The sequence below is a fragment of the Theropithecus gelada genome, chromosome 3 (genome assembly GCF_003255815.1).
Source record: "Theropithecus gelada isolate Dixy chromosome 3, Tgel_1.0, whole genome shotgun sequence".
Classification (NCBI taxonomy): domain Eukaryota; kingdom Metazoa; phylum Chordata; class Mammalia; order Primates; family Cercopithecidae; genus Theropithecus; species Theropithecus gelada.
The window spans coordinates 28,141,205-28,164,264 of record NC_037670.1 but is presented as its reverse complement, the minus strand read 5'-3'; the positions used below and the strand labels follow the sequence as shown (position 1 = coordinate 28,164,264).

Sequence of the window (23,060 nt, the reverse complement as noted above, 5' to 3'; positions counted from 1 at the left end):
ACATGGGAAGGCGGCCAGCGGAGCCTCCCCTGCTTCTCTCCGGGATTTACACCCTTGCTCTTGGACACCTGGCACAATGTGGACATCTTCAGTTGGGTACCGGGGGAGCTTGATGCTTCACTCCTGGGGTAAGGTGGGGATTAGGTGTTTGGGTGTCGGGGTGTGTGTTTGGAGGGGGTGATTTAAATGACTCTGGAAGTTGAAGCCATTCCAGAGAACATTCAAGCGGCCAGGAGAACCAGAATCTTTTCATCAACATCCACAAGGGTCACGAGAAAGGCTGTTCATTGGCCAAGCTCCTAGGCCACCCAAACATGGGAGGGAGGAGGGGAAGACAAACCCCGCCCAAGCCCCAGGGGATGGAGTTGGCACCAAGGACTTCTGGTCAACCCCAGACAGCAGACAGCGGGCCAGGCACTGCCAAAGGTGCAGGCGCGAAGCAGCCCTCTCCAGCCGTGCACTGCACCTCAGCGGCCCGTGGGCGAGATCGGGGTCCGGGTGGGAAGCAGACGCGCAATCGGAGAGAAGCTCCAGCAGTGGAGGAAGAGTTTGGAGAGCTTCAGCTGGGCAGAAGGGGCGCAGAGGCTTGGGGCCAAGCGGAGTTTTCCCTGAGGGTCCCGCGCAAGGCCCCAGCACCCTGGCTAAACCTTTACCGCCGGAGCCCTGAGCCGGCGTCCTTCAAGGGGCACAGAGGGCCCAGCAGCACGCACCTTGCCCAGCGCCACCGACCCTAAGCAGCGTCAAGGAAGGAGTCCCGATCAAGGACAGGGATCTGGGGCCATGGCCGAGGCCGCAGAGCCGGAGAGGGGTGCCCCAGGTCCCCAGGGGCCGCTGGAGGTCCCCGCGCCTCCGGCTGAGAGACCCGGAGAGCCGGGATCCGCGGGCGAGGAGGCAGAGGGGCCGGAGGGGAGCGAGGGCGCAGAGGAGGCGCCAAGGGGCGCGGCCGCGGTGAAGGAGGCGGGAGGCGGCGGGCCGGACAGGGGCCCGGAGGCCGAGGCGTGGGGCACGAGGGGGGCGCACCGCAAGGCGGAGGCCGAGGAGGGAGCCCCGGAGGTTGCCCAGGTGCCCCAGGGAGGGGAGGAGACAAGCAGCGCGCAGCAGGTGGAGGGGGCGAGCCCGGGGCGCGGCGCGCAGGGCGAGCCCCGCGGGGAGGCTCAGAGGGAGCCAGAGGACTCTGCGGCCCCTGAGAGGCAGGAGGAGGCGGAGCAGAGACCTGAGGCCCCGGAAGGCAGCTCGCCCGGGGCGGCGGGGGACAGCGTAGACGCGGAGGGCCCGGCGGGGGACAACATAGAAGCCGAGGGCCGGGTGGGGGACAGCGTAGACGCCGAGGGCCCGGCGGGGGACAACATAGAAGCCGAGGGCCGGGTGGGGGACAGCGTAGAAGCGGAGGGCCCGGCGGGGGACAGCGTAGACGCGGAGGGCCCGGCGGGGGACAGCGTAGACGCGGAGGGTCCGGCGGGGGACAGCGTAGAAGCGGGGGACCCTGTGGGGGACAGGGTAGAAGCCGAGGGCCCGGCGGGCGACAGCATGGACGCCGAGGGTCCGGCAGGATGGACGCTCCGGGTCTCGGGTGAGCCGCAGGAAGGAGGGGACCGCAGCCTCCCGCCCCAGGCGGAGGCAATTGAGGTCACAGCCGGGGAGAGCGCGGGGCGCAGCCCTGGTGAGCTCGCCTGGGACGCAGCGGAGGAGACGGAGGTCCCGGGGGGAAAGGGCTCCGAGGAAGTGGCCCCCGGGGACTCGAGGGCAGACGCTGTCGAGGACGGGGTAGGGGATGGGCCCCAGCAGGAGTCAGGGGAGGAAGAGGAGAGGCGAGAGCAGAGCCCGGAGGGGCCAAGTGAGGAGGCCGCAGCTGGGGGCGAGGAGGAATTCCCCGACAGCAGCCCACATGGGGAGGCCTCCAGGTGCGCCGCGGAGCCTGAGGCCCAGCTCAGCAACCACCTGGCCGAGGAGGGCCCCGCCGAGGGTGGCGACGAGGCCGCGCGCATGAACGGCCGCCGGGAGGACGGAGAGGCGTCCGAGGAGCGGGCCCTGGGGCAGGAGCACGACATTACCCTCTTCGTCAAGGTAAAGCTCGCTTCTCTGAACTCTAAGGACGACCCCCTTGCATTCGAGGTCTTAGTCATCTCAGATCCCAGAGGGACGCGCGGGGAGGAGCCCTCGGTGGTGTCCTGATTGTCACCAGGCGCTTCCATGCGCGGGAGGGAGGCGGGACTGCAGGGATTTCCTAAAGCAGAGTTTTCAGAGTATTTGCGGGAGGACTCAACGGTTTGGAAGCAAAGACTTTGGGGGTGGGGGCAATGGAGAGTGCGACGGGGGACGATGAGGATGTGGGGTTGTGGGTTCAGCATCCCACTGTCCTTTGTCCTGAAAATCCTAACTGGCCCTGCTAGTCAGGAGGTTATTAACGAATTAACTAAAAAGTTTAAAAAAAAAAAAAAAAGGCAACACATCCTATTGGTATTCAAAGGGATTTCTGCCAAAGGAAGCTTTAATACTTGAAGGTAGGTTCAATGTGGGAGGTGCCTTCCAGACTCAGTCTCAGAGATCCAAAGCTGGTCAATGTTTTCCACTCCAAAAAGGTATTCCATTTTGGTAGAACCAACAATGCACATTTAGAGGGGAAAGTGGAGCCTTATTGACATAGTGTTTATTGAACGTTTTAGCATTTAATTTGGAAGAATACAAGATGCCGTTGGCTTGAACATCATCTGCTTGTTTGTCATGTTTTTAACTTCAGTTCACATGGGAAGAGAGCAAGGATTCTGTATGGGAATCTGTAGAGACACCACTGAGAAAGTTTTCATTTTAAACAGGAATTATTTACAAGGCATGAAAAATAAAAGAACAAAGTCCAGCAGCAGTTCACACCAGGATCTTTGTTTAAAAAGCCTTTTCTGAGGACCTTTGGCCAGACCCAGGAAAGCTGGAGATAATAAGGTCAAGAATGTGCATTGCATGCTGAATCATAATCCTTCAGAAATACTTTCAAGCTTATAGAAACCAGTTACCGTCTAAACCTCTCTGGCTGAAATGCAAGCACATTTTAATAAATAAAAGGAAATGCTCTGAAAGTGATTAACATCAGAATTTTAAAAATGGTTTGGGTGGCGAGGGACTTGGGAAAGAAGGGGTGTGTGTTTCTTCCCTAGCGAGAAGGTGCTGTTTCTGGCCTTTTTCAAGACGCTGGGACATAACCTCAGGACATCAGCCCCTGGGAGACTGCTGGGAAGAGCTGGAGTGCCGTGCTGCTGTGTGGCCCCAAATCTGCTCCTCTCCATCACCTTGGATTAAGAAATTTCCCGTTGCTCTGGTTGTAGGGATACATGATTCTGGCACACAGCCTCTTAGCACAGTTTTGATGTACAATAACAGCTTCTGATGAGTCCCCCTGTTTCAGTTCTCTGTCCTCTCCAATCCAGTCTCTTTATAATAGCCAGTGAGCTGTGGACGAGATCTGATCATTTTATTTCTTAGTGTTGAATTCTTTAGTTGTTTATTGCAGAATTTTAGGTAAATCCCCACTGCGTAGGCAGCCCACAGGCCCTTTGTGATGTTATTTCTGCCTCCTTTCTCTGGCCTTGGCTTGGCGTTGCTGGGTGTCCCCACCCTTTGTTACCTGTGGTCTCGCTATGCCAGCTGGATTAAACTACTTACTGTTCCTTGAGGGAGCCACATTCTTTCCCGCCTTGAAACTTTGTACATTACGTACCCTCTGCCTGAATGCAGTTTCTTCTCGTCGTCCCTGTCTGCCCTCCTGCCTGGTTATCTGCCACAAGTCCAAGAGTTATCTCTTCCAGTCCCAGACAGATGTCCCTGCTAAGGCACTGCCCTCAGCCTGCTATGTCTCTTTCCTCAGCTGTGTGAAATTCATCGTTCTATCTCCAGCACAGAACACAGGTGTGGGATGTGGTGAAGGCTTGAATGGGTGTCTGGCTGCTGGCTAGTGTGGTGATCAAGAACGTGGACTTTAGAGCCAGTGGGTCTGGGATCAAATCCTGGCTTTGCTAATTTCTTGCCGTGTGACCTTGGGCAAGTTACTTAACCTTTTGGTATCATTGTTGTCTCACTGATAAAATGGGGACAATAATAGTACCTAGCCCTTGAGGTTACCGTGAGGAATAGAGAATTAGATTACAGAAAGCATTTAGAAAAGTGCCTGGCTGGAAATAAGCATAGTACACATGTGAGTTCCTATTGTTACATCTGTGTTGCTCCCATACACTTGCTTTGATTTTGCACAGAAACAGTTATCCCTGCCATTATTTATTTTATTTATTTTTAGGGAAAATCCCTCTAGGTACCTAATTACCTCCAATCTCTAGGGATAAGAATGTTATGAAAAGTCGTTTTCATACAACTTGTTTTCTCAAATATTGCTTGGGAGGAGTTTGTGTAGGCAGAAGCACGTGGCCTAGCACCAGCAGCGGGATAGGATGGGCAGCTTATCCACAATGCTTTATTCTGATGATTGACTTGGTGTTCAGTTGTTAACTTCTTTTTTCTTAAGGAAACAAATAGATCTCCAAATGATGAAATTGGTTAACTTTTTTTTTCTTTTAATTCAGACCAGTTCTTGCTCTGTCACCTAGACAGGAGTGCAGTGGTGCTATCTCAGCTCACTGCAACCTCCACAGACTGGGTTCAAGCGATTCTTGTATCTCAGCCTCCTGAGTCGCTGGGACTACAGGCATGTGCCACCACGCCTGGCTAATTTTTTTGTGTGTGTTTTTGGTAGAGACGGGGTTTCGTCATGTTAGTCAGGCTGGTCTCAAACTCCTGACCTCAAGTGATCCACCCACCTTGGCCTCCCAAAGTGCTGGGATTACAGGCTTGAGCCACCCCGCCCGGCTGAGATTGGTTAACTTCTGAGGGGCCGCTTATGATGAGCCTCACAGTATTGATACTGTGTCTCAGTTTCTTCTTATCCTACCAATCATGCTCTTTGAAAACAAAATGAAACAACACAAAAACGACAGACACCAAAGCAAAAAACAAAACTAAACAAACACCCTTTAGACTCATATTTTCTGAGTTTGAAATACTTGATGTAAAATCTGTAAATTAGTTCAGAATAGGATTTCTTTGCCAGAATTAGCCTTTTCTAGGCTCCTTGTTTGAGCTCAGTTTTGTCTGGGTTCTTTTCTACAGTGGACACCTGACCTGGGTTTTGTGAACACACCTAGGTGCGTCCTCATGGTGGGTTTTTACGGCATAGCTGGACTGTGGAATTCACAGCTGGGCTTAAAGGAGAATACTGCAATATTCTTTCAAACATTCTGCTAGCCTTCATATGACAGCTGAACAAACACATTTTAAAATTCACCCGTATTCTATTTGGGAACTCCTAACTTTCACATTTCTTCCAATTTTTTTTTTTTTTTTTTTTTTTAGACAGGGTCTCACTATGTTGCCCAGGCTGGTCTCCACCTCCTGCGCTCAAGCAGTCCTCCTGTCTCAGCCTCCTGAGTAGCTGGGACCACAGGCACGCACCACTACACCCAGCTAGTTTTTTAAAAAAATTTTGTAGAGACGGAGGTCTCACTTTGTTGCTCTAGCGGGTCTTCAACTGCTGGGAGAGGCCCTCCCACTTTGGCCTCCCAAAGTGCTAGGATTATAGGCACAAGCCACTATGCCTGGCCTCTCTTCTTATTTTGTTAAAAATAAATATATTGGTTACAAATATACCAAAAAGTAATGGTTAACTATGTAGTAACATGTAATAATAATTGCCCCACATCTACTTCTAATTAGTTATCTAATATATTCTCCATCTTTATGAGAGTTGTCATGTTATTAATTCATCAGTTTGTTTTATTGTACAAGCATGCAAGGATATATTTTTGTACAAAAGCCAGGAACATATAGCACCAGCCAAGAAAGACCTTAAATTATTTTGTGGTCAATTAATTGCTGATTATGCTAACTTTTAGTTTTGTTTTCTCAAAGAAGCGTTAATTATTTGTCATCAAATTATAGGGTAACTGTGCAATATATTTAGTAAGAAAGGTTATTTTTCTTTCCTCATAATAACAAAGGGTAACAACATAATAACATAATCACACAATAACATAATAACAACAGGCAAAAAACACTAGCAGCAAAGAGTTAAGTAAGAACTTTATTGAAGTGAGGAGTTCGGGGTAGTGGAGATTTAGTCACACCAAAAAAGTCTTGCTTACAGCTTTGGTTGCCCTAATCCGGCGTGTAAGCTTTGAGTCAGGGTCTTCGGGTGGGACAGTCTGAGCTACACAGCTTTCCTGGCAGATTTGACATGACTTAAAAAAACTTCAGTGTTGACCAGTGATGAGTCCTGGGCCACCCAGGATTTGGACACCACCTGTTTACCTGTAAACAGACAGTTATTGCTGAGCTAAAAAAGCTTGCCTTTGTATTCACATGTGGGTTCTCCAAAGAGGTGAAACTGACCTGATGAAACACAGTAAAACTCAAGAAGGACATGGCCTTTGAATAAGCACTGTCATCCAGAAATGAGCCCCCACCCCTCCAAAAAAAAAAAAAAAAGAGCCTTCCAAGCATTGTCACACCACACAGCTGGGCAAGAATGAGCCAGGACCAGCAGCTGATGGACCCCTGGTAGACCAGTAAGCTGTGGCTCTCTGTGGACATGTCACTGTGAGAGAGCATGTTGAGATTTGTTCTACAGGGCTTGGTCTCCAGGGAGCTTGAAAGGGAGATGGTATTTTCACAACTATGTGCGTGCTTTGTGTTCTGAAGGAAAGTGAGCAAAGATGCACTTCTGAGACTTTAATTTTCCCCAAAAACAATTTTTTGTAATTTTTAAAATTGTCTTAGAAAACCTGCTTACAGATGACATATATGAAATCAGTACCGAGTTACTTGGGGTGGAAATAGGTGGAGAATGATGTTTTGTATAACCTCTTACATGCAGACAGGTGTGGGTGTGCCATGCACGCTGGGGGTGGGGATATCCCCGCCACACTCAGTGAGAGCCCTGTCATCATTGCTTCTCTGTTCTCACCACCTGCCACTGCAGTGGGCTCATGGCAGGCCCTCCACTGTGCTTTTTGGTGCAGATACATAGTGGGTTGGGTGGACGGCTGATTTGTAAGACACAAGACCAGCTCCCCACTGTCCCAGCCCAGTGTCCCTTGTGAGAGAAACAGAGCCACCTTTTTCCATGGAGACATCTTGGCAGCAGGGTTACAGGATGCTGGTGGCTTTGGGAATTTGCAGCTCTTTCCTGCCATGTGCACACATCACAGCTCCCGTCTCTGTCTGGGCTGACGGGCCATGTGCTTCATGAAAACAACCGTGTCTCTTTACCTTCAGCACGGGTTCCTCCCCTCATATGGGGTTTCCTTTGTGTCCTTGGTTTCACACAGCCAGCCTTTGTCGGCTGACTCAGATATCCCATTTCCTTGAACATCTAAAGACTCACAGAAAACCTTCAGAAATACTACACTGGGTCTTTAGGCATGTAGATGTATTGTGTCCTTTCAGATACCTAGATAAAACCTAGAAGTGGAAGGAGTATGTAAAAGCCAACACTCCGCTCCGTGCTTGAGGCTCAAGGGGATCCTCATGCTATGGGTCCATACGTTAACTCAATACATGTGGATGTATTTCCTACTGTGTGTTGGACTCTGTGCTAGAGTCTGGGGACACATTGGTAAGCAGGACTGACAAGCTTCTTGTCCTCCCAGAGTTTACCATCTAGCACAGAAGACAGACACGGGGCAATGTAATACATTATGTCTATAGCATCTCCACTGGAAGCCTGCACTGCAAAGACCATGTAGTTTTCCCCATCATTGTTCTTTCAGCCCTTTGCATGCTGTTTGACACATAACAGATAGCCAGTTAATGCTGGTAGGAAGGGAAGGGGGATGGCAGATGAGCAGCAGGCTACAGGAGCATGCAGCAGGAGGACTTGCAGACACAGCAGTAGTCACTAAATAGTTGTTGATTTAGTTATATTTGGTGAGACAAAAGCATTTTCCTTTCCAGTCCACAGAGTGTGGGATCCTCTGATAATGCCTGGTATAGATTCTTCAGGATTTTCTAAAATAGGTGATCTTTGGTCTATCATTCTCTGAACTCCTGTCATATTCAGTAAAGAAAAAGTTTTTGTGAGAGTTATAAAGGCATTCAAATCTTCTAAAATTTTCCAGCATTAATTCTGTTTTTTTCTGCCTGAGTGTTGATTTATAAACTGGGCCCTATACCTGGGCATAGTTAGGGGAGACATTTTCTTCACAACATAGACAGTTTCCAAAAAACCACCCCCAAGCTTTTTGTCAGCCCATTCTCCTCCCCACAGGGAGACAGTATCTAAGTCCATCTTCGGCTAAAATCCATGCTTGTATTGACAGGCCCACTTCCTCCTTCTGAAAGCAACATTTTAATTTGGAGCTGTTGATGCTTAGGTATAAAATCTATTTCATTTAATGCTGCTATGAAAATTTCCCAGTCTTGAATTTAAGACAGTCTCTTATTGTTTTTTCCTCCTCTTGCGTGGGGGACCCTGCCAAGCTTTCAGAACTTTACTCTCAAGTTAGGTGGCAAATGGGCTAACAATTTGGTATATGTTAAGAGTTTGTTATAAATGATACTTATGCCCCAGCTGATACTACAGTATGGTATTTAATGTTGAAGAGAACATCATTAAGAGTGTGGTCAGCTGCAATTAATAAACTATCCAGTAACAAGTGCCTTTAATCAGAAGTTTACTTTTCTCATACAACAAGAAATCCAGAGATAGCTGGATAAAGCATCTTACCCCTGTCATCAAAGGCACAGATTAGTTCATCGTGTTCTGTCTCCCTGTATCATCAAAAGACGGCTGCCTTAGCCTTAAGCGCCAAATCCTGACCAGCGATATCTCAAGTAGGAAGCTAGAGGGAAGCGTCAGGAGTTTTCTTCTTATTCCCATTCCTCCTTCATCAGGGAGGAGAAATGCTCCTGATAACTCTTGCAGCAGACTTTTCCTGTGTCTAATGGCTGGAACTGGATTCTGTGCCCCAACCCCCTCCAGGCCTTTTACAAGCACAAGGGTATGAGATTGGCTTATATATACCAGGGGTTAGCAAACTGTACCATGCAGGTCAGATCTAGCCTGCCACCTGTTTTTGTACACCTACAACCTAAGAATGACTTATGTTTTCAAATGATTGGAAAACATTAAAAGAAGAATAATTCATGACTCATGACAAATATATGAAATTCAAATTTCAGGGCCCATAAGCAAACTTTTTTTGGAACAAGCCATGCTTGTTCTTTGACGTATCCTGTATGACTCCTTTTACTCTCCAACAGCGGAGTTGAGTAGTTGCGACAGAGACTCTGTGGACCACAAAGCCCAAAGTATTTATTCCTGGGCCCTTTAAGAGAAAGTTTACTGACTCCTAGCTTATACCTACTTTTATTCATCATCTGGGGCTAGATACAATGCCATTCACGCAAAATTGGAGTTCAATTTAGAAGGAAAATGGAGAACAGTTGTAGACGAAAGAACCAACAAGCTCTTTCACAGTGAGTAAGAAATATTTAAGACACTAAACATCTATATATTGTTAGAATTTTTTTTTGCCTACAAAAACCATAAAAATTTTGATTTATGTAAAGTCAAAATAAAATGTAGGTTAAATATATTTATACAAATTTTAGTATAACATGTTTATGTAGTCCATGAGATTATTTTGTAAAATCTACCTACCATTTTTTTTGGAAAAGATAATACATTGAAATAGTAAAATTTAGAAATATAAAAAGATATAATATAATGATAATTAAGTCTTCTTTCACCTATGAAGCCCAGCCTCCCAATTTTTCTCCCTAGAGATACCCACCAAATATTTTTCCAGAGATATTCTATGCAAATTCAAACTTATCCTCACTGTACTATCTATTCCTATGTAACAAATTGTCCCAAGACCTAGAACCTTAAAGCAACAAACATTTATCATTCAGTTTTTCTGGGTCAGGAATTTGTGAGTTGCTTAGTCAGTTCTCACGCTGTTATAAAGAACTGCCCAAGACTGGATTTATAAAGGAAAGAGGTGTAATCGACTCACAATTCTGCGTGGCTTGGGAGACCTCAGGAAACTCACAATCATGGCAGAAAGGGAAGCAAACACATCCTTCTTCACATGGCTACAGGAAGGAAAAGTGCCAAGTGAAAGGGGAAGCTCCTTACAAACCATCAGATCTGGTGAGAATTCACTCGCTATCACGAGAACAGCACAGGGGAAACTTCTCCCATGGTTCAATTATCTCTACCTGGTCTTGTGCTTGACACATGAGGATTATTACAATTTGGCCGGGGGTGGTGGCTCACGCCTGTAATCCCAGCACTTTGGGAGGCCGAGACGGGCGGATCACGAGGTCAGGAGATCGAGACCATCCTGGCTAACACGGTGAAACCCCGTCTCTACAAAAAAAATACAAAAATCTAGCCGGGCGAGGTGGCAGGCGCCTGTAGTCCCAGCTACTCGGGAGGCTGAGGCAGGAGAATGGTGTGAACCCAGGAGGCGGAGCTTGCAGTGAACTGAGATCCGGCCACTGCACTACAGCCTGGGCGACAGAGCGAGACTCTGTCTCAAAAAAAAAAAACACAAAAAAACCCCCAAAAAACCCATCAGATCTCAAGAACTCATTCACTATCACAAGAACAGCATGGGGGAAACTGCCTCCATGATTCAATTATCTCTATTTGGTCCTGCCCTTGACACACATGGTGATTACTATAATTCAAGGTGAGATTTAGGTGGGAACACAGAGCCAAATCTTATCAGTTGGGTAGTTCTGGCTCATGTGGTTGCAGTGAGGATGTCAGTTAGAGCTGTGATGTCATCTGAAGGATTAACTGGGGCTAGGGCTGTGGTTTCATTAGAAGGATTGATTGCGGCTAGGGCCATGGTCTCATCTGAAGGACTTATTAGGGCAGGATAATCCACTTCCAAGATGACTGACTCACATGTCATTTGGCAGGAGGTACAGTTAGTTTTTTACCACTTGGGCCTCTTCATAGGCCTTCTTTAGTGTCCCCACAACATGGCATCTGGCTTTTTCCGAGCAGGGATCTCAGAGAGACCAAGGAAGAAGCCATAATGTCTCTTACGACTTTATCTCAGAAGTCACATGCTGTAACTTCTGCCTTATTTTATTCATTAGAAATATGATCACTAAGTCCAGTTCTCAAGGAAAGTGGAGTTAGACTCCACCACTTAAAAGAAAAGGCAAAGAATTTGTGGACAAATTTTTAAAACACCACATCTACCTTTTTTTTTTCCCACAAAAAATAGTACACTGGAAATACATTGGTTTACATCTTGCTTTCTTGCCTTAACAATATGTCTTGGAAATTGCTCCTTATCAGTGCCTCTAGCTCTGTCACATTCTTGTGAAAAATGTCATAGTATTCTGGTGATGCTTATACTCTATAATCATTTCCCCATAGGTAGTTGTTTAGGTAGCTTCCTCTTTTTGATATGTTAAATAATGGTGTAGTGAATATCCCTCCACAGATGTATAATAATATATAGGAGCTAAATTCTTAGAAATGGCATTGCTAGGGGAAAGGATGTGCATATTTAAGATTTTGATAACCATTACCAAATTTCCTCTTCAAAGAGGTGCTACCATGTAATGCTCCTTTGACATTATATCAGTGCCATGCTTATTTCTCCAAATTTCTCTGCTGAGGTTTTATCAAATATTTTGAATCTGAGAGGTGAAAAGATGTCTATTGTTATGTAATTTGTATTTATTTTATTATGTGTGAGGTTGAGTATACTTTTATATATTTAAAAAGTAAATAAATATACTTTTATATATTGGTATTTGTTTTTCTGTGAGCTGGCTGCTTATGTTCTCCGCAATTTTCAAATGGGCTTTTGACCTATTCTTTCTGACTTTTATGTTAAACAAGTTAGACTTTTGTCTGTCATATGTGTTCCACACATTTTTATAGGAATGCGCTGACTGTTTGCACTGGAAAATTTATCCTTTTAGTCTTAGTAATTTCTTGTAATTGATGCATGGGAAAGCAAAGTGTGGATGATGATGGCACTCTTAGAATCTCCAACTTCATTCGTTGACATCTTTAAATGTTGCTTACTCTATTACTTCTTAAATACTGAAGAATCAGGTATTTCCAGTCCTACCCCTTTCCCTCTATTTTTAGTTAACAGTTACATTTTATCAAGCATATGCCCTTTTAGAATGAAACCCCATGTGACATGGTAAGAATCCCTTTTCAAAACAAAGTTTAAACTGTATAGATAGCAGGATCACTTCATGCCTATATCACCCCATCTTCAAATGTAAGATATATCACTTTGATCTTTGTATACTATTCACTGAAATCTATTTGATTCCCACAAATCAAAACCATTGTGAAAATATCACCTGTGATGCAGTGATATAAAAATATTATCTCTGAGGTTGTGTCTCTTAGCCAGAGACACAATTTTGTGTCCAGTCTGTGGAAATATTTGTGCTCCAGTCTGTGGAAAGAACTGACCAAAATTTATAGAGAATGAGGAGATCCAGAGAATTGTGGAGGACAATGAAGCCTACCTATAGCTTATGTTTAAGGAGTGGGAGGGTGATACGGTTTGGCTCTTTGTCCCCATCCAAATCTCATCTCACATTGTAATCTGCACATGTTGAGGGAGGGATGTGGTGGGAAGTGATTGGATCATGGTAGCAGTTTCCTCCATGTTGTTCTCATGATAGTGAGTGAGTTCTTATGAATCTGATGGTTTAAAAGTGTGGCACTCCCCCTTATCCCCACCCTGCTGTCATGTAAGAAGTGCCTTGCTTCCTCTTCACCTTCCACCATGATTGTAAGTTTCCTGAGGCCTCCTCAGCCATGCGGAACTGTGAGTCAATGAACCCTCTTTTCTTTATAAATTACCCAGTCTCTGGTAGTTTTTATAGCAGTGTGAAACTGGACTAATACAGAGGGAAAACTGAAATGCTCAAATATCAAAAGTTGTTTAAAAAACAATTTTGAAGCTTTTGTGGAAAACAGACTCTGTTGACATATTCCAGATTTTTACTACCTTTGTGGATTTTATCCTTCAACTCAGTGTTTCTCTTCTTTTAATAGTATATGGCTGTTCACATAAAAGTTGAGTCTATTGAAGTAGGGAGAAGTAAAAGCTGCTTTTTTTTTTTTCGTCCTTCACACTACCAAGTGCTGTTTTGCACCCAAATGTATATTTAAAACAAATATTTATTGATTACCTGCCAAGTAGCAGACATTGTGCTTGGGGCTGGGGGTGTAACAGTGATTAGAATAAACACAGCCCCTGCTTTTCTGGAGAACTTCAACCTAGACAGTGATCCAGAAAAAAACAACTACCATGCAACATGAGGATGGAGACCTCAGGAGATTGCTGGGCCACGTGGGAAGAGCAGGCTGGCAGGCTGGGCAGTGACAACAGTCTAGGGAAAAGTTATATTCTAGATCTCTGACCATGAGGCCTGGCCCCCTGCCATATGCCCCTCTATTGGAATATGAATCAATTTATCAATCTATCTGCACAACAGATGAATGACAGCCATGTAGAAATAGCTACTCTGTCAGGTGGTCAGTTTTTCATTATATATTTTGTAGAATGTAATTTTATATTACTATCTCATAACTTCTTTTCACCTAAACCAGTGATGTCTCAGCAGCCAGATTGTGTTTACAGACATTGACTTTGAGCATACTAACTCAATGACTATTAAAGTACTATGGCATGTGAAAGATTATTTCCTTCCTTCTCTTTCTATGGTAGGAGATTACAATGAGGAGTGTAAGTGAAGGCCAAAATGACAGAGAGGAAAATAAATCACTGTAATTGTAGTACACAAGCAAGGAGGACCTGGAAGTGTGACCTAGATCATTCCATGTCTCCTTTCTGCAGTTATTTCTTGATCTCTAAGGAGCAGCACTTATTTTTACAAAGGAGAGGCACCACAGTGCTGATGAAGTAGCTGTCAGTTCCATGGCACCCTTTTGGTTTCCAGGTGTGAGAGTTCAGAACTGTCCTGGAGAAGCCAGGCGGTCAGGTCCTCTTCCATAAACCTAGATTTTGCCTTCCGGCTAGGGAGGCTCTTCACTGGGGAGGGTGGCTGGCTGCTGAGAGAGAAGAAAGCCTGGACCCATTGTTCAGGCTTCATACTTTTATTTTCCTAGCTTTGGTGGGGTGGTGGTGGTGGGGTGTAGAATGCTGCAGTCCAGTAGGAGGAAGCTCATGTGCACTCCGGCAGTTCCCCCAGCAGTGACCCTGGTCCTCCTCTAGCCACCTGGGGACATAGGGATGACGAATCAGAGCAGGGAGGACACTGTTTTATTCCCTGGCTGGAATACACAATGATATTCTATTGGGGTACTTAGCATGAAGGCCAAATGGCCTGTCCAAGACACTGGGCACATCACAGCCATCATCTGCTTTGAAGGCCACACAAACTAAAGGTGTTATTGGTCTGGAGGTCCAGTGACACCCTTTCTCCCTAAATGAGAAAAATCAACACCTTTTTAGTGCCTTTGGTGTCAGAGCCTTGGAGGTGAGTTCAAAGAACCTCGGAAAGACTTAACTCTCTCCCCTAGCTTTGTTCTCTCTGTTTTAACTCCGGATTGGATGCCTTCAACTCTCTTCCCATAAATGATCAAACTGGATGAAGTTTTAGGTTGCACTCAAAGGCTTCTTTGTGTCGTGTAACTCACCAAACAGAGAATCCAATGCTTAAAGAAACTCAGAGGCATGAACACATCGGACATGGAGGGGGGCATTTTTTTTTTTTTGTTAGCTGCCCTTTTTACTAATATATTATGATTATTTGAATCATAAATAACAGCAATAAAGCAAGAATGATCTGTCACTCTCCAGGCATTGAGGCTCTTGCTAAGGGAAGTCCTGTACATATGTAGCACCACCCACGGCTGAGTACAAAACAACAACTCCATTGCTTTTAGACACTACTAAGGTTTTCTTAACCCATTTATGCCTAGTGTTCCATGACTGGACCACTAAGCTTGTGAGAGTTATTTATATCCTACTGCTCAAGGTCGTCGCCAAGGTCTGCTTTTTCACACAAAAAATTTGCAACCTCAGGCATAAATGGGTTAAGCCAGTTCAAGTTAGTAAATAACTAAAATGCTCAAAGCATTTATTAATATAATTAAGCACATATGCTTTGGCCGGGCATGGTGGCTCACACCTGTAATGCCAGCACTTTGGGAGGCCAAGGTGGGCAGATCATGAGGTCAGGAGTTCAAGACGAGTCTGCTTAACATGGTGAAACCCTGTCTCTACTAAAAATGCAAAAATTAGCTGAGCATGGGGGCGGGCACCTGTAGTCTCAGCTACTTGGGAGGCTGAGGCAGGAGAATCGCTTGAACCCAGGAGGCTGAGGTAGCCGTGAGCTGAGCGAGGATTTGAGCGAGGTTTGCCTGGGTGCCACTGCGCTCCAGCCTGGGTGACAGAGTGAGACTCCATATCAAACAAAACAACAAAACAAAGCAAAACAAAATAAAACAAAAACCCCAAACCAAAAACATATGCTTTGAGCATTTTGGCACAGCCTGGAATCATATGGTGTGGTAGATTAAAGATGGCTGCCATTTCTTTAATACTCCTATTAAGAAGTGAGGTCTGATTCTCCTCCCTCTGAATTGGGCCTGACCTTAGTGACTACTTGGTAACCAGTAGAATATAGTGGACCTGAGGCTGGGTGATTTTTGTCACGCAAGACTGTGTGGCTTCTGCCTTATTCACTGACCATCCTGAGGTCACCATGCTGGAGGGGCTACCTGTAGGTGCTCCATTTGACAATTCTAGCTGAGGCCAGCCTTCCAGCCATCTCTACAAGATGCTGGGCATGTGTGTGAAGCTGTCTTGGCCCCCTCAGACCAGACCACCCACAACACACTGGGCATGTGTATGAAACTGTCTTGGCCCCTCAGACCGGCCCATCTGCCAGCGGAACACTGCTGAGTAACCTTCGTCAGTGCCACACGGAACAGAAGGATAGCCCAGGCAAACCTCGCTCAAATCCTTCTCTCACAAAATCAGGAGGTACAATAAACCAGGTACTCTAGGCTAATAAATTTTGGGTAATTTGTTAAGTGGCAATTGGTGACTGGGATATGCCATAACTGATGTCTCCTCCAAGCTAGTGAAATCTGAGTGGGTGAAAAGACAGGGCTGGATGGGAGGTGTGGAGTAACAGTGGAAAGCCGTTCCAAGGGGGAGGGGGCAATCAGAGGAAAGGAAGGAGGCTCCACGCAGCCAGTCGTTCCTTTTGGTGCCTACATTTTTCCCCTTTTGAGTCACTGTAGGGATTGGGCTACTCTGTCATTCAAGAACCTAAACCACCAGGGTATATAAAAACAGGCTGCATTATTAAGCAGGCTTTCTAGAACAAGATGTTCCTTTGTTGCAATAATTCCTTGTGAGAATTTCACAAGGAAATAAGCTTTTCATCTCCATGTAAAAGCTTCAGTTGGTATCAGGCCATATTATTAAATATGGATTAAAAATAGCCCTGGAGTTTTTAAAGCATAATTCATATATGAGAGTAGATGGCAAATACCAGTTTGTTTGTTCAAGGACTTCTTATGCGTTGATTCCACCTGCTGTTACAATGAACACTAACATAATTAAGCCTTTTGCTAGAACTGAAAGCTAGGAGATGTGGTTCAGTAATTAATCAATGTGGGTCAAGGGTAGTCACCCACTTAATCCATTGAATAATAAATTAATTGTTACAACAGCTGAAAAGAAAAAATATTATACATACTTGGGAATATGTTTAGGATTAGTAGGGTTTTTTTTGAAATATTTAGACCTATGTTTGAAAGTGTTAAGATCTAAAATATATTTCTTAGCATCTAAATGTAGGGGTGAATAAAGTTAATTTCTAAGTTTTAATGAAGAGTGAGAAGTCTGTTTTAAGGGAAACCTAGCTCCTTTTATGGCCTGGAGCGAGGAATCTGGACAAATTTTACTGATAATTGCAGACAATGACCACTGGGTGGAGCTGTCCGCTCCACTGGGTGTATGGTCTAAAGGATTGGTTGAGCATGAAAACAACGTCAGTCTAGAAAGTGTGGACTTTTATTTATTTCCAAAAAAAAAAAATTCTTTTCTAAAATAGGCCTTGCTGCAATGATGACACATGCTTCCTTTGTAGACTTACAAGAAGTGTGATGCCTGCTAATGTGTCATGGGTTGAGCTGGTATAATAACAATGGACAATACTAGCAAAGATGTGAAAACAAGGGGACACAATATTCTTTCCCCTCATTCCTCATCAGTGTGGCAAGAGAGAGGACCAGTCCCTCCCTGCCCGCCGTCCCCACTATTGGTTTGACTCTTATTGCGCTAGGAGCTTTATTTCTGCTGCTGGATTTTGTTGGCTGTTGCTGTCCTCGCTGGCTATTTTTTTCTCCCCACTAGAGGGCAGGCGAGGGAAGACAAAAGACAGAGAACAATGGGCCACCCGGGTGGTCTCCTATGTGGCCAGTGTTCCCCTGGCCTTGCAGAGAGGCTAAGAAGCGGAGACGCCTTGCAGATGGTCTGTACAGATGCCCCGTGTGCCCCATCTGCTGTGCCCTTGCCCCTTTCATTGCAGGATGGCCTGATGCCTGCCCCACCCCAGGTGGCTCTATCCTGCACCTAACCAAGAGGTGGGGGATGAGACCAGCGAGGATCTCTAGTTTGCTAATATAGACTGTAGAGGAAGAAGGGAGAAGGTGACTGAGCTGAGAAAGGCTTGGGCAGAGGGTGCAGGGAGACAACTGAGTGGACCTCAGCAGTGGGTCTCAGGACTGGGATGCAATGAGACTAATTTTCCTCCTTCTCTAAGGGAGACTTGACTTGTCTCTAAGGGGAGACAGAAATTCCAAAATTTGAGCTGAAGTAGCAAATTCTGATGGCCGCAATGTCAGAATTTCCCCCAAAGAAGCCTGCTTGTATTCTATGACTCCTTCGAAGGTGTCCAAGTCCCTTCTAGAAATTGTGAAATAGGTCGGGTGTGGTGGTGTGAGCCACTTGTCCAGCCAGGATCTTCCTTTCTAATCTCTCAGGGCACTTTTATGAAGCTGCTGTCAGTGTGCAGTGAGGGAATGAGGTGAACCAGCTGTCTTGCTTTTCAGAGAGAGTGCGAAGGGCTCCTTCTTTGTTCTTCCTTTGCCTGAGGAGGACGCTGCGCACACCTGCATCTTTGAAGCCAACAGCCCTCTTGTTTCTCCCTCATGAACTGCAGTTCCAGATGCAGGGAGAGGGTGGAGCAGAGAAGGAGATGGATTTCTGGGCACTGCACCTGCCCTTTGGTTTTCCACACCCCCAGCAGTCGTGATGAGACCCACTCTTAGGAAGACGTTGTCAGTGCTCAGCACAACCCCACATGTGCGTGTTGGCATCGGAGAAGGCCGGATGATCTGGTGTTCTAAGGTACTTGGATGAAGAATGATGTTTTTCCTTTGGGAATTGGGAGGTGCATGCAGAACAACACCAGAGATGGCTTCCACGGTCTGTGTTTCAAAGCACCTGCCTTGCATCTCACTACCTTTCGGGGTATTATTGTTTATTATTATGTCCTGCTCATTCTCATTGCAAGTTCACTTTCTTATATGGAAGGTGCTCTAACAAGTGTCTCATTTGGTGGGTTAAGGATTTTTCTTCTTTTCCTGAGAACCATCTGGGGCTGGATGGATTTGGTGTCCATTGGTACTGCTTGACATAGCTCCAGGGGCGCTAAACTCCCCAGTGCAAACTGGACTACAAATGCACCCTGAGACGTTGTGCAACGTCTGGCTGGGGCCTTCTCTGGGGAGTGCGGCTGCTGAAGATTTTTCTTTTCAATCCACTTTCTTAGGTTTGGCAGAAGCTTTCGGACAACTCCATGTCTTTGTTGGCTCTCTGATACTTCCTTGAAAGCTTTATCATCTTTGATTCACCCCAACACAGCGTGAAATTATGCTTCTTGCTCCACACCGTCTTATCTGAACAGATTCTTGTTTGCTTTTAGGAGCCATTCTGACTCTAGCTCTCTAGTCTTGAGGCTAGACAAGTTTCTTCTTCTTTATTCTTAGAAAAGACTCTTTATTTTCTGAGTCTGTTTCTCATAGTTGGATCACAGGAACTTGTTTGGAGCTTCCGGCAGGAATGTCCAGACCCTTGTATATTCCCTGACAAAGGACAGACCTCTTGATGGGTGAGGGTGGCGTGAGTGGGCGTCTTTCTCTGGTCCAGCTCACAGCTCAGAGGGGTGAGGGCACAGCGCTGCCTGGATATCCAGGTGTGCAGGATCAGCCTGTAGGCCAGTGCTGTCACCCCACAGCACAGCCAGGTTATCGTCACATGACATTTTCTTCTCGAAATACAGAGCACATATCTTTTCCAGTTTAATTGCCTGCTGGCACCTTATTGTAAAATATTTGCAAGTTATTCTCTGTAGAGAACAACATCTTATTGCCTCCTTTTCGAATTCCAGTTTTCTAAAGCCTTACTTTGCTTTACCCCTTAACACAGGACTGAAATATGGCAATATCTTAAGTCACTGGACTTGCCTAGATGGGATTTTGGGGTGACACATGAACTTATTTGGAAAATCCCAGCCTCTCCTTTGTGTGGTGTAGGTGGGTTTGTCTGCATGTGGCAGATGAAGTGACTCATCACCCTGACACTGGGTTGCTGTGTTCACCATGTAATTTGCAGCCAGTTAGGGACATTGGTTTCCTGGTCCCTGAGCATAACTGCCCGCTTTGAAAACAGGAGACTTTGAATATCTGCTCTTCAATTGGTTTGTGGACAATTACATGAAGCTGATTTCAGGCTGGGTCAGGGTTAGGGAATCCTGAAATAGTATAGGTGCCCCCTCCTTTTCTTTTCCCCAGGGTGAGGGTGGAAAGGGAGTTATAATATATGCCCCACCCCCCAAAAAATAAAACAAACATGTGGCACAGAAAAGAATTCCTTATAATAAAGCCCAGAGTGTTAGCTTTGGCCAGCCAGGCTGGTGTTTCTCCTTGTTTGGAGAGCAGCTGATCCCCTTTGGTCTTGGGCCATGGCCTTCCTCTTGTGTGGGTCAAACCAGGCCACACAATATAGTTGTAGTCGCTCACAGTGGAAAATGGGGGAAAGTAAAGTTTCCAGATAATTCCATAATGTCTGAGGTATCCTAAAGCTCTCTCTTTAAATTGCTAACTTCTACAGGGAGATATTGTATGTCTTTGCTTGCTGACAAAGAACTTTCAAGTTTAGCAAACAAATTTTTTGTGAACTAGGAACCTTTAACTTGTAAAGATTCAGAGGCTACAAGGAAATGCAAAACTGAAATCTAACCCTTAAAACGGGAGAAGTCACTCCTCTGAACATATTAACAGTTCTAATAAAATTTTGTGATTTTCCATTTAGGAAAATCACAGTTTTGTTTGTTTGTTTGTTTGTTTTTTTAATTCTGACCCTGATTTTCCTGCTTTGGAAGCTTAAAGCCAAGTTTTCCGATTTAATACATAATATGATTTTTATGCACTCTTGGTTGATTCTTTTGTCTCCTTTCACCAATGCAAAATGTCAGGCTGGCTTAAGTGTAAAGCTTGTGAAACCCGTAGTTTTGGTTTAGTAATACAGGCTTTCCTTCAAATCACTGTGGCCAGGAAAAAAAAAAAAAGGGAGTGTCAGGGGGAAAACTAGCAGGTTGATACAGATTAGGTTTCTTAAACATGAGGAGATAGGGCAAGGTTTACTAAATTTGCATTTAAAGGAAAAGTACCATGCCACTCTACCGTTGATCTGGCATTGGGTCCTACAGCACAGCGTGCAATTGCCTCGCTCCTTTACAAGCAATTTTGTTTGTGCTGAGAGCCGTTTATTTGTTTGCTTTTTCTGTTGAAATTGTTCCATTAAGGAAGGCAACTGCAGGAGAAACTGATGACGTAATTGATTGAGGTGGCTCTTGTTCTATTTGCCCTTTAAAATGAAGCAAAACTTTTCAATGAGATCTATTGATAACTTTAATTTAGCAATCCAAATCTTCTTAGTGTCTTAGGTTGCCATTTTTTCAGTATTCCAGGTAATTTAATTTTAACATTTGAATACTAGGATACTTATGGCAACAATGAGCAGCTGTAGTAATTAAGACAGTTTCTCAAAACTGCCTCAAACTTTTTAGAAAGAGATCTGACAAGCATGTCTTTACAAAATGTAATTTATTAAGACAAGAGGCTCATCTAGCTGTGCCACTTCTTCAGCCACCTCTGGGAAGGTGTCACCGATGAGAAGGTATAGAAAAGTTATGAAAACAAACACCTTTACTTTGTGTGTAAGGAAATGGACAGAGAGTGTCAACTCATGGGGAGGTTAGAGGTCACTGGAGCTTGTGTCCCCTTTTAGTTTGGCTTGAGGGCAGACAACCACATATGTACTTTGACAGACTGTGGCTTTTTTCTAGACAATCCTCTGTGATTCAGGCTTTCATGAAAGGCTGGTGGGGGCATTTTTAGACTGGTGTATTCTCCCAGATCTCGCAAATCATGACACATAGATGATCACTTGCTATCTACCTGACTGTAAAGTCTCTGATTTCTGGCGTCTTTTAAAAGGAAGGATTCTAAAATCCATACTGGTTCTAAACCTGATCTCATAATAATTCCCTTAAGAACCCTTAAGATATTTCTATTTACTCACTAGTTTCAGTGTAAACAAAAAGGACTATACAATTCCCAGCTCCCAGCTGCAGAGAACTTTCATATATTGGTCATTGAAACTGACCTGAGTGTGTTTGAAGGACTGGACTTTTTTCTTTGTTAATAGATTGCGCTAAGCCTTTGGCCTCTTTAAAACTTACAAACATTATAAGGAAAGATGAAGAGAAGGCAGGTGCCTGCCCGGACCCCCACCTCCAGGGAGCTACGCGTTTCTAAAGAACTTTGCAGAAGAGCTGGGGAATTCTGAACCAATTGAGAAGGCTGAGTCTGAACGCTTCTAGAGATAATTAGAATTTTTTTTCTTGGTCTGCTCTGCCAGCGTATGGGGTGACCCTACTCTCCCACCACTGGGCTTCCTCCCCAGCGCCACCCCTTGTTCTTTAATGACAGTCAAAAAATAATTTACCAATCTTAAATTGCTGTTTTCCTAACATAAGGCGAAGTATGCACCATCTAGCTGCTGACCTCAAATCAAGATGCATTTTTAAAAGCACGGTGTTCAGGTCCTAATTCTGTTTGAGGTTCCTGGACAAAAAGACATTGCCTTCTTCCAGCAATTCTTCCGTGAAGTCTAGGAGGTCTGTCAGGGGTTAGAAAGACCAGCTTGTCCTAGTTTTTCCAGGACTTTCCTGGTTTTAAAACTGAAAATCCTGTGTAGCAGGGAATCACTGAGTCCCAGGGAAATCTAGATGGTTAGTCCCTCCGAGGGGTTAAAAAACTAACTTGTAACATTTTCCCACAAAACCTAATTAGGGATGGACAGTAAAAGGGAAGATGATAAATGAGTGCGTCTTTTGACCACTAGGGGGCACCAATGGCCTCCCGAAGTTGTTTCCCTACCTTGAGGTTTGAGGGTAGGCTCTAAAAACCATAGTAAGGAACCAAGATTTAAAAAGGCAAAATGTCATGGGTAGACCCTTCATCTTCTTGTGGTGATGAGCCGGATCTGTGCCCTGTTAGATTTTTGGCTAGAGGGACCTCAAATCACTCTTGCCTAGTTGAAAAATTGACGAAAAATAACCATCTGAATCCAAATAGAAAGTTCCATTTGGAGCTTGTCCCTTAGAAGCTGTGGCCCCAAAGGTGATGTGAAGGAACAAGCAGACCTCCCCACAGTTCAGGTCGAAACAGTTACTGTAGTTCACAAGTCTACATAGACGAGTTGGGGTCTTGCCTTGTGACAGGGTTTGGATCTGTGTCCCTGCCCAAATCTGATGGTGAATTGTGATTCCCAGTGTGCTGGAGGAGGGGCCTGATGACAGGTGACTGGATCATGGGGAGAACTTCCCCCTTGCTGTTCTCTTCATAATGAGTTCTCATGAGATTTTTTTTTTTTTTTTTTTTTTTTTTTTTTTTTTCCTTTGCTGTT

General features: G+C 45.1%; 1 protein-coding gene across 1 annotated transcript in view; it reads left to right on the top strand.

Annotated features, from left to right (window-relative positions):
• Window positions 1–421: 421 nt before the first annotated feature.
• CLIC6 (chloride intracellular channel 6) overlaps window positions 422–23,060 on the top strand; it is a 44,970-nt gene continuing 22,331 nt past the window's right edge. Inside the window, exon 1 of the mRNA XM_025379893.1 lies at window positions 422–2,064. Coding sequence (XP_025235678.1) covers window positions 781–2,064 — 1,284 coding nt within the window. The 5' untranslated portion in view covers window positions 422–780. The remainder of the gene's footprint in view (window positions 2,065–23,060) is intronic.